General features: G+C 39.7%; 1 protein-coding gene across 1 annotated transcript; it reads right to left on the bottom strand.

The window, feature by feature from the left end:
• Positions 1-413: 413 nt before the first annotated feature.
• On the bottom strand, positions 414-11865 carry LOC117294697 (octopamine receptor-like). The gene is made up of 4 exons (XM_033777207.1): positions 11857-11865; positions 10753-10784; positions 8664-8683; positions 414-1306 (listed from the first exon to the last, which is right to left on the bottom strand). Exons 1-4 carry the CDS (start codon positions 11863-11865, stop codon positions 414-416), a joined length of 954 nt encoding a protein of 317 aa, XP_033633098.1.
• Between the last annotated feature and the right edge of the window lie 582 nt (positions 11866-12447).

Genomic DNA, 12447 nt, shown 5'->3' with positions numbered 1-12447 from the left:
GGCAGAGGGCGCACTACAGCAATTATAGTTATCTGAAACGGCACTCGCGAATAAGGTTTTACGTTGAGACGTTAACTTTGTTGACGCGTTCAGTGAGTTATTCTGCCAGTCGTGGTAGAAACATTATCCTTGTGAAATTCGTGACAAGAAAGGAAGCTGAAAAAAACTCAACTCGTGTGTGGCAATGGTCTAGCAAAGTAAAATTCGCCAGGTGCTGTGTTTTCTTTTAAATTTAAAAATATCACTCAATGTTTTAATAATTGTCAGTTTGTTTAAGATTTTCTACTTGATGTTCTTTCACAGTGCTGTGGGCCTCACGGCTTTCAATTAAACATTGTACATGTGATTTGTCACCGTGCATCGTCTCTCAACATCTGTGACGTAATAATACTGGTCGAAAACTGATAAAGTTACTAACGGCTGTTGAGACAAGGGGTGTATAGTTGCCGAAAAGCCCCTCTGATTTCTCGATTGAACATCACGTAGAGAAATGGGTTGAGGGCAGAGTTGCTATACCCGAGCCACGTAAACGCCTTGGTGTAAGCAATATCAATGCAGTTATTACATAGAGGGTTGATGATGTTTCCAATGAAGAAAGGCAACCAACATATAACGAAGCATCCCATGATGATCCCGAGCGTAACGGCCGCCTTGTTGTCCCGGGCCTTTTGGTGATATTTGACGGGCTCTTGAACGCGAACAGACAAGCTCGTGCAACGCGTTATTCGTATCACTCTCGCGTGTACCGCGTTCATTTTGATCTTGGCCGATTGGCGACTAGCAACTCTGTAGATCAGTCCGTATGTTATGACCATGATGACGAACGGGACGTAGAAGGAAACAATGGAGGAGATGATTGAGAACGCTGGATTGAAAGTGAGTATACACTGGTCGGACTGCTGTTCAAACCCAACAGGTTCGTGCCAACGGAAAGCCATTGGTAACACGGACAGTATAAATGCTACAGCCCAGACTAGAGAGGTTACTAACACAGCTTTGGTCTTCGTCATGGAACCTTGATAGAGGAATGGATGAGCAATGGCGATGTAGCGATCTACGGCTATTGAGCATAGAGTTAGAATAGAGGCTGAACAGGAAAGCACGTCTGTCGACATCCATACTTGGCATACAGCATGGCCCCATGACCACGTGCCCTGGAAACGATAGACGACGTCGAGGGTCATAACTAGGCTGGCCACGGCCTCGTCGGCAAGAGCGAGATTGAAGACAAATACGCTGGCTATAGTGTGAAGAGTCGGGGACCGGACAATGGCGATGATAACTAGGAGATTACCAATCACGGCTGTTGCAGTAATTGATGCTAGCAATATCCCCCAACATAGGGATGTGTTAACTGCTGTACCGGGAGAGAACGACGTGGAAGATATTTCATCGTAACTAAAGTTTGATGCAATTAAATCGACCATGTTTTAACTGTAGACGGTTGTCATTCGGTTACTGATTCGAATACGTAAAAGCTGCACCAATTGGTGGTGTTCATAGTAACTCCGTTGTGATCACGCAAGACACTAACACACTACCTCTACGTTAAAGTTGAACATTGAACATTCCTGTGCCCAGCTTTAATGGTGTCATTCGTGTGCTGATTCGAATATGTAAATTCTGCACCAATTGGTGATCTCTAAACAACTTTGTTGTGGTCACGCAAGAGACTGACATATTGACCATTCATGGTGCCAAGCTTTAATGTCGAAAGTACTTGTTGATGTTTCCACTGCATATATCAACACTACTGTACATATCATGCTTCGTGGTAACCACGCAAGACACTGACACATGACTCCTACGTGATATATTTGCAGTACTAGATATCAACACTGTCCGGACGGCCGTTGCTTTGCGAAAACGAAGGAGATGCACTCAAGTTCGCAGTAAATTCCACTGTCGTCACGCGTTGGATCATCAATCCTTTAACATGACACTTATACTGTCAATATCCAAATCCAGATAAAACGTGTATAACACAAAAGCGAAGGACGGTGTTCTCCGGAAAAAAATATTGTTACTGGCGATACCTCGCTGTCCAGTTTGACCGGACGACGTTAAAACTCCAATGCCACAAACACCTTTAACACTTTTTACGAGTGTGTATGTGTCAGTCCAGCGAACCTCGTGACACAGAAGTGCCAATACCTACACGTAATTGTCAACTACAGTTTACATTGCAATCCAAGCTATACAAACGTAGACACACAGCCTCACTACTCGGGATATCTTGCGAAATTCAGACCCAATTTGGTGGAAAGTAAATTGCCCGGTGTTTACGTAGCAAGACACGGAGTGCGCGGTCAAGTGTTAAGACTTAACGCTGTCATAATTCTCGCTCGGTGACATCCGTCGCTAACGCCAGAAGTGCAGAAACTATTCAATTAGAGGTTGGCACGCTTCATGTTTCCCAGCACTCAAAGTTGCATCTGTTCTATCCCCGGTCCTCGTCAACCAGAACTGTTCCCCTGCTACAACTTCGACGATCCGAAGTCTCTACTCGTGTACTTCTTGTGTCCAGTGTCTGGTCCCCTCTTGCCATACATCGAGCGGTAATCTGCAATCTAAATGCTTAAATCAATGAATACGTGACAGAGAGATTTTCCCGAAATTGTTTGCTCCCGCAGGCGATAATGACACAAGGCTCGAACGCCTGTCTCGAAATTAATTATTCCGGATGGAAATGTTGCCTTGCGTTGATGTAGAAGCTGTGGTTGTTCCATGATTGCGCAGCGGGGTGGGAAATTATTAGTACTATAGGAAAAGGTTAAACCACCGTGGATTTTGAGTTTGTTTTAAACGCATAATTGTAATAAAATTTAAAGGAACTAGGCACTTCCCTTGCATCCCAACGTGCATAAAATAACGTTGGAAATTTGAGCTCATTGAATTTGCAAGAGAATAATGAAACAAACAAAAATTGTTGCACAACATTGTGTGCTTTCAGATTCCTAATAAAAGGCTTTAACTGAAGTATTTTATTATCTGAGTGAGATATAACCTCGTTACTTCTGAAGGAGCAGTTTCTCACTCAGTTTTTTACATTGCTTCTTACTAAGTTAGGTTGTTATATGCTAATATTTATTTTGAGTTTTCACCATTAGTGTCCAGTGCCTTTAAATTCGATTTGGTGGAAACACCACTTCTTGCATGAATCATTAAGTCTCAACGATTTACAGACATGAAGTAAAGACTCAACTCAATGTTCAGATATTTTATATTTTCACCATAGTGACTCCTTCAGGTTTAGGTGTTATTAAAATAACACCGAAGGCGAAATACCAAATTACTATAATGCACTGTGCCGTGCTCCCTGTACACTATGTCCCACACGAACTATATGCTGAAGCAACACTGTGTTTTCTCATGCAAACATGTTTTGTTTTTTTAAGCATTTGAAGATTTTGTTTGATAAAGCAGATTAACAAAACAGTAGAATGTTTGTAGCAGCCTAATGATTAACTATAGTAGTTTCTTTTAACAATTGTAGATATGATTGTACAATACAAGTGTATGTACTTTAAATACGAAATCCATATAGCGCCAGCATTATACGATTAACCTATCCATTTTTACGGATCCAGAATCCGTTATAAAGAACGGATGGTGCCCGCGTATAGCAGATTGGAAATGTAGTTGTCGGTTTTCGAATATTTCATGTACACTGGTTTTTCAACTCAACATCCCTGTCTCCTCAGCCCGCTGCAAAACTGAGGCCTAGTGGGGACATATACTGGTTCCTTTGGCCCAATTCATTATCCATACCATAATGTGTGGTTGATTGTCCATTGGTACACTGGGAACCACACAATAAAAACAACATCCACGTGATGAAAGGTCATCTTTCAGTGATCAGCATCCACCCCAGGGATCGAGTGACCTTTTTAACCTCCTTCCCAAATATCGACTCTCTGTACGTGATTTATGCCATGTTTTAACCAGTTTGTGAAAGATTGTGTAAGTCTCAAATATTTTTGAGTAAGTAAGTGTAAGCACTTTATGTAATTCACCATACACATAAACTGACAAACATATTGAAGTTCGAGATCGATTGGACATCTGGGTCGTCACGAGCAAAAAAAGTGAACGGCCGATTATACGTTTTGCATGACATCGTTAAAAAACAAAAAAAACTATTACTCACTGAGCGAAACTCCAAACGGGAAATTGCCAGGAGATTTAGCCGTAGTCGTTAGCTGTAGCCTTCACAGTTGGTGTATCTCAACATATGCATAAAATAACAAACCTCTGAAAATTTGTGCTCAATCGGTCATCGAAGTTGCGAGATAATAATGAAAGAAATAACCCTTGTCACACGAAGTTGTGTGCGTTTAGATGTTTGATTTCGAGACCTCAAGTTCTAAATCTGAGGTCTCGAAATCAAATTCGTTGAAAATTACTTCTTTTTCGAAAACTAGGGCACTTCAGAGGGAACCGTTTCTAACAATGTTTTATACCATCAACTTCTCCCCATAACTCGTCACCAAGAAAGGTTTTTTTTTACAACAATTATTTTGAGTAATTACCTTTCGCAGCGAAAGTTTTGCAGTAAATGAGTACACTTCAACTGATGCGAATTATGTTAAGGAGAATGGACGAGAAAGTGTAGATTCGTTGATAGAATGTACGAGCCGAAGGCGCGTATATTGTAGTCACGAATGTACACTTTAGAGTCTATTCTCTGACTTTAAACTCTTTCCCGAAAGACTGTTATTATAGTTAAAGGACATTACATAATTGGTTTTGCTAGCAAAAAAGTTGCTGGCAGTATAAGCACTTTATGTAATCCACCATACATAAACTGACAAACCTGTAGAAGTTCGAGGTCGATCGGCCATCTGGGTCACGAGATAATAGCGAAAAACCGATCAAAACATTCGCATTGATTTCTAATCAAATATGACTTTTCCCGGCAGAAATATTTCAAGGGATGTTTTCAACTATCATAATCATTAGACCATGTAAGTTTTATGTAAATTTGTGATCTTTACGATTTTTGTTTCTTACCAATTCTTTAACGTTCCTTTAAGTAATAATCAACACTTTCAAAAATAGAGTGACGTCACAGAAATAATTTAATCGTTGCGATTTTGTGACGTCCGAATTCACTTCGCCATCATCGCATTCGCATTTGCAGGGAGTATGAACCGGGCTGAAGTCTGTCTGAGAAGCATATCACGTGACGTGACGTCATGTTTAATTTTTGTTCTGGCGCGCGTGGGTGTGTGTTATAGGACCCGTGAAATGTTTCTAGTCGTTTACCTATATGAAGATTGATTTACAATTTGATGATTAATTTTTCACGAGACCTTTAGGTGGTGCAATCCCAAAGGTTAGACTGAATATTAAACATTATCCTGTACTTTAAAAGAGTCAAATCAGCATTTTTCCATAACTGGAATACTTGGTTAAATTAGTTACCGAAATAGTTGTAAATTTTCCTGAAGAATTGATTGGGAAATAGGTGTTTTTTTTACTTATTATAAACAATGGTTGGTTCTTGACAGAAAACATATTCTAGTGATATATTTTAAGTTTGAAATAAAAATATATCATGCTTTGTTGTCATTATTATGCGGATTTGTTTACTTTTTTATTTAATGTAAAATGTGTCAATGCCATGGGACCAATTTGATGTGAAATTGCCGAAGCACAACAACAAATAGTAGCGGCACAAACAATACTTACTGAAGAAGAGCACCAACTAGACTATTATGTTGTTTGTACTGCTTAAGGCAATCGCATAACAACGGTAAACAGTATTGTCCAAAGGCCCACACTTCGTGTATCACAACTTATATATAAAATAACAAACCTTGCAAGTTTAGGCTCTATCGGTCATCGGAGTCAGGACAAAATAGCGGGAAAACCCACCCTTGTTTCCGCACGTTTTCGCCGTGTCATGACATGTGTTGAAAATAAATCAGTTATTCTCGATATTGAGAATTGATAATTGTTTTAATGTTTTCTCAAAAAGTAAAGCATTTCTTGGAATACTATTTCATGGGAAGTCTTTCACCATTACATTCTGTATACTCTGTAATTTAATTGTAAATCTGTGAACTTGTAATTTTTGTTCTGTTCAGAAAGTGTTCAACTTGTTTAAAGCCATTGCACACTTTCGGTACAGAAAAAAAAAGTTCACAGAATTACAACTAACTTACAGGGTTTACAGAAGGTAGTAGTGAAAGACTTCTCTTGAAATATACGTCCATGAAATGCTTTACTTTTTGAGAAAACAGTAAAACAATATCAATTCTCGATAGCGAGAATTACGGATTTATTTTAAACACATGTCATGACACGGCGAAACGTGCGGAAACAAGGGTGAGTTTTCCCGTTATTTTCTCCCGACTCCGATGACCGATTGAGCCTAAATTTTCACAGGTTTGTTATTTTTTTTTTATAGAAGTTGTGATACACGAAGTGTGGGCCTTGGAGAATACTGTTTACCGAAAGGGTCCAATGGCTTTTACTTTCAGAAACAGAAATGTATTAAGCATAATTTGTTGACCAGATAAAATTGCTTTTCCATCTAGTATACTGTTTTTCAAAGCTCAAATCTAATAGCCAACAAAAATTTCTCATGACATTTTTTATACGTGCAAAATTACATGCATATCATCAAAGGAACGCTTCCTCCAAATACCCACCGTTATCTACAGGACAGCTAGGGTGAAGTGGGACCACTATCTTAATTTACATCCCGCAAAGACATCCCAGCATTACGCCATCTCACAGCGATGCTAATTAGGTCAAAGGTCACACCAAAAAACGTCACTGGAAGTTCAACAGCAACCAACTGTCAAAACTCTCCCCTCCAAGGACAACGGCAATGTTTTTCTCCCGGCACATGCTGATGACATGAGTCTCACATGGTGCTACTTTTAGATAGTTCTTGTTTTTAATATACAGACGTGCAACTACTGGCAGTCTAACAGCTGATGCAGTTGAGCCAGTGCCTGGTATAAACGCGCTGCTACCTCAAGACGGACACCTTTTAGAAGAAGAAATATTAATAAAACATCGTCTACTACCGTACATCACCTCCACACCGCACACACACACCGACTGTCGATCCATATGTTGATACAGTATAATTTACAACAACCTAAAATTCGATGTTCGAATGGATGTGCCGATCTGAGATAGAGAAATAGATGGAGAGCCTGGTTTTTAAATCTTCCATTCTACTAACAGCTCTTTACTTGCCGTGGACACGCTCATCACCTTCCAGACATGACTTGCAATGAGGTCCCGCCTGTATCAATTTGATTCAATTACCCCGGGATGACCCCCGTTCCAGGTCCACTCCACGCCAGGGGGACAACAACACCGGGGAAGAAGGTGAGAGAGAAATCACCCCGAGATGCGCCGGTTAGTCCCCGGTGAGTGTCCCACGAGCTGAGACCCATTATTTGTCCCTGCTGGGAGAGCTCTCATTTTGGGTCAGTGGCCAAAATGGTATGAATAAAACTGAGGGGTCGGCGACTTTGGGTTATCGATGGATGATAAACGCTCTGTAACTGGCTTCCAACAGAGATGGATGTAACTATAGAGATACCTAATGTTTCTGCGGACTGCTTTTAAAAAAAGAAATCGTAAAGGAAAGTGACAGATAGCAAGGTAAGTGATTAAGTTTGATCAAGTTTAACCTTCCCGAGCGTATAATCACATACTGGTACACCGTAGAGATCCGTACAGGCCTCAGTCAGTGGTTTGTGTAGTCGTCTCATCACCCTTCCGCTCTGGAACGGCGCTACCAAAATACAACACGGAAACATACTAATGGAGAAAGGATGTCATTATTTTGATCCGGTGAAACACAAACTGTTTTGGTGGGTGGTTCTACTGTCTTTAAAGAACTAAATAGGTTACGTGTCTAATAACACAGTCGCGGTATCATAATGGTAACTTTAAAGAAGAAACTATTTTAGTATCCATGGTAACAGAGTCAGGTTAGCGGCAGAAACAAAAGTAAACAGACCAGACGTATTCGGAGCAAACAAACCACTGCTATGTTGTAAAGTATCACAATTCCTCCCATGGAAATTATATCCGTAGTTTAAACATAGACAAAGTTATAATTTACAAAACGCAAAGTTAAAGATGGGTATTTTTAAACTCACAAATTCCCTATATTGTTAGGCACGATTGTAACCGTAACAACGTTTCACCTCAACTCGGAAACCGAAAAGTTTTGGCTGTCTTGCCGTGGCGTCTTAAAGTGTTTGAAACCGTTTGTTATAAAATGCATATGATTAGAAAGATATTTTAAAAGTAGAATATAATGATTCACACAGTACAAACATGCCTCGAAATTGTACGGTTTTCCCTTTACGCCGTCGACTAACACGGTCGGCCATTTTATGGGAGTCAATTAAATGGCCGACCGTGTTAGTTCGCAAAGTAACAGGAAAACCGTGCAATTTCGAAGCATAGATGTGTGGATCATTATATTTTACTTTTAAAACATCTTTCTAACCATATGCATTTTATAACAAACGGTTACAAACGCTTTTCAAAGACCAACTCGACCGATCCAAGGCAACGTGTTCCTTTAAGGGTATCATATTCAATATCTCTGAATTGCTTGCCACCGCTCTTTTTTTGATGATCTTTATGATATAGAGTCCATATTGATTCCCCAAACTAAGCCAGTGCAACGAAACCGAGGCTCGAATGATATTACTTACAGCCCATCACGTGTGTCATAAACAACCGTGAGTGATTTTGCCGATACAGAGGAAACTACGTATAGACTCTTATAATGTGACGCCATCTTGTTTTTCCCAACCACTCAAATCATTGCGAACCGACCGAGACTGGAGGGAAAATAAACAATATAGCACCATTCCAGTGGTCATGGAAATCTGAATACGGTGATGCAATATCAACAAGGGTCTATAGTATGGTAAATGTGGTTATGTATAGATGAATTTTACAAAGGGGTTTTATATCAGGGGGTTACCCCCCCCCCCCCCCCCTCCGACACCCCCAGGATTTTTTTTCTTTAAATAAAGTAAAATAAAGGCAAGGTCCCTTTATCTCATTATTGTTACATACTTAATACATGTGTTGGAATCGAGAGTAAACTAATAAGGGTAAAGACTATAGGGTGGTCTCTAAATTGACTGTATAAGCGTTGTGATGGTATGAAATAACATAGATCTCCGTCTAGTTCCCAAGCCCTCCTTGTCTCAGTTATCCACCATGTCACAAACTATTGACAACAACCCCCAAACTCTTCCAAGCCGTGTCTATCCGTTCGATGCACGTTCAGACGGCGATACAACTCAAGATGGATACAACAACCCGAGCACTGCTCTGATTAATGTAACACCTTCGTCATGATTCCACCTGACCAAACGTGGACACAGTGAACTAAAAAATTAGTACAGCTGGGCTTCCACATGAGCACGCCTGCGTCATGTTGGATAAACCTAGCACGTAACTCCAATTGTGAATTGGGCACGGGTATATCTTTCCGATGTGGCGATACGATTGACCGAGAAGACGAAACTGGGGCACCCAAAGAGAGAGAGAGAGAGAGAGGGGGGGGGGCGGGGTTGGTGACGAAGGGATAAACAGGAATTTGTATATCTGAGTAACCTCGATGGAAGTGGATTTCTCAATTTAATCTCCTGCCCGAATATCATTAAAGTTTAACCCTTTCTCTATGTTGCAACAAGAACCGACGTTCAGTGTAAACTCGACGTCATAATTTCCTTGATGTGGACGACTCCCATGAGCAACTTTGATCCACCCTTAGCACACACAAAAACAGCTTAGCAGAAAACAACTTTGGTTTTTAGCACGATTGATTGTTTTGCTGTCATTCGGCCGGCCTGCCAACCGGCAAACATCAACAATGGAAAGGTCTATAATAATATTATACTCCGGTGAGCTACCACACTTGCTAAATCGTACGTCTTGTCCCTTGTCTTGTTAAAGTATATCTACTTGAATTACATCAGCCGTTCATCACCTATTCTACAAACTGAAATATTCCCGATGCATCAGTCTCGTCAATCTATAAATGAATCAGTGATTGAATTATAGATGGACAGATGCGTTTTTATGTACATTAATATTCTAGGCGCCTAGTGTACCTCGTGTTCACACGCTCGATCTACTTTTCGCATTCAGTGAGATTTCTCTCCTTGGTGCCCGTTCACACTTGACATAAAATTGAGTTAATAACGCTTGTAAGCTGTGGTATGTTTAAATTTTCCGGATGAAAAACTGTTGCTATACGTACACTGGTTTAGGGAGAATTTCTAGAGACAAAATAAGCTTTAAAGGTGTAGGTTGACACAGTTTAAAGTCTCTTTTTTATTTTAAGTGACCAGTGCCCAATCACATAGAGCTGCTTAAAAACTAAAAGTATCTAGGCACAACAATATCATGCTTTGTAGAATAAGGTTACCAGCCACAACACCATGCCACGTGTACAATTTTGCCTGGTGTCCTGCTCATGTCAGCTAAGCAAGCAATTGTTAAGCAATCTGCTTGGGCCCAGATCAGAGTTATTCAAATTGGTCGAAGCTGCACCACACCCACTCTGTCAAAGAAACGCGGGGCTGTGTACGGGAAAATAAGGGGTTTAAAATATACACACAAAAGCAGGGGTGCCCTTGACGAGCCCCCCCCCCCCCCCCCCCACCCCCAGTCTCGGGGCGTGTCCGAGATGTCGGCTTCGGGCAATGGTCATCTGGGCCCAATTTCACTGAGCTGCTTAAGCACACGAAGCAGCTGAGCACAACTAAACTGACATGCTTACCATATTATTAAGTTGCCAGTCATAATACCATACCACAGGGACGAAGTGATTGGTATCCTGCAAATGTTTTGCTTAGCATAATCGTTTTAAAGGGAAGGTTTACGTTTTAATAACTACTCTTAAAATTAATTTAAAAACAATCGAAAAAGCGTTTTGAGAAACACTCCACTTTAAAGTAATGTGGTTATAGAAAAATATATATCAGTTTTTCAGATAGTAACGCTTCACAGATTGTGTAGTCAAACCACGGTTTGTTTCCAGGTGTGGACATAATCGCTCCGGATTGATTCGGCTACATCTCAAAAAACGTGGCCAAATGAAATCACACATCAGGTTTAGTTTTATTGTAAACAACTATATTTTCATAGAGTTTAAATAAACTGATTGGTTCAGCAACAACAAATGTTTACTTTGCTTTAAGCAGCTTGTTGAAATTGGGCCAATGTCACCAGCGAAAACAATATTGTGTTTTGTATAGGATCTGATTCCCTGACACTGTTGAGCGTCGTGCTGCCCGGTCACTACCCAATGTTTGAGGGCTTTTGTTCACCTTGCTGGATTTTAGTGTCAAGTTTTTCTATAACTAACAGGTGTTTTTTAGGCGAGTATTACACAATGAAGTCAATCCTTTGAGGACAAATGTTTAACATTCCTTGCGTGCCACGAGAGCAGTCGATACTCGTGTTTGGCCTAGTATTATAGTTATGGTGTTTCATTGAACAAAATGGCGTCGGTGGGTGCAAGGCATAACATTGGACGCTGTCGACAAAAAGATACAGAGAATTAACTTGTGAGTACCTTTTTTTCTTTTATGTCATTCAAATTTATAATAATTAATGGTCATTGTGCTTATTAATAGTTGTGTAACTATAATTGTTTTGTAGTTCATTACACTATGTTGTACTTGATGAGAGTCAGTGCATTTATAGCGTAGCATGAGGCCTTTTTTTTCGTAGCAATGATTTAGAGAAAGTTGTGGTGCCATTTTCTCGGGTAAAATAGTGTGACTTTTTGAAGGAAAGAATGGTTGACAGGGGAGTTACTAATAAACTGTTCGTACTCCTTGCCTTGGGCATGTTTCCTTATACGTAGGACAATCTAGACTGTTTTAGGAGGATTGCGAGTTTTTTTTTTTTTTACCTTAAAAATATTTCCTCTTGTATCTCCTTACCAACAGTGGGTTTTAGCCTTGTTTGGGGCAAACTTTCATTTTAAAAAGCGATACATTTGTTAAATCGATGAAACTGTTTGCTGCCAAAAAACTAATAGTATAAAGCAAAAAGTTAATACAAAGCAACGCTTCAAGTTCTACTAATAAGTTAAAACAAATCAAATTAAAAAATTAATAAGTTAGTCGGTTTTAATAAAATATCAAAGCGGTCGGGACGATTATTGAGATTAATTTAATTGTTTACAGTTTGACATATTAAAAATAATATTGCCGAAACCTATTATGAATATTAAAACATATATTTTTATGAATATTAAAAAAACAAAAACATTAAAATCGCAAAAGGAAAGAAATATTGTGAACTCCCAAACCGCACTTTAGAATGAAAAAAAACCCCCACAATTATATAGCAATTAGGGATGTGGCAAAACATTTGTAAAAAAATTAAAGAAGTGACACTGCAGATACACTTATCAGTCATCCTATT

The sequence above is a fragment of the Asterias rubens genome, chromosome 9, assembly GCF_902459465.1.
Source record: "Asterias rubens chromosome 9, eAstRub1.3, whole genome shotgun sequence".
Lineage (NCBI taxonomy): Eukaryota > Metazoa > Echinodermata > Asteroidea > Forcipulatida > Asteriidae > Asterias > Asterias rubens.
This window is presented reverse-complemented; position numbering and strand designations above follow the sequence as displayed.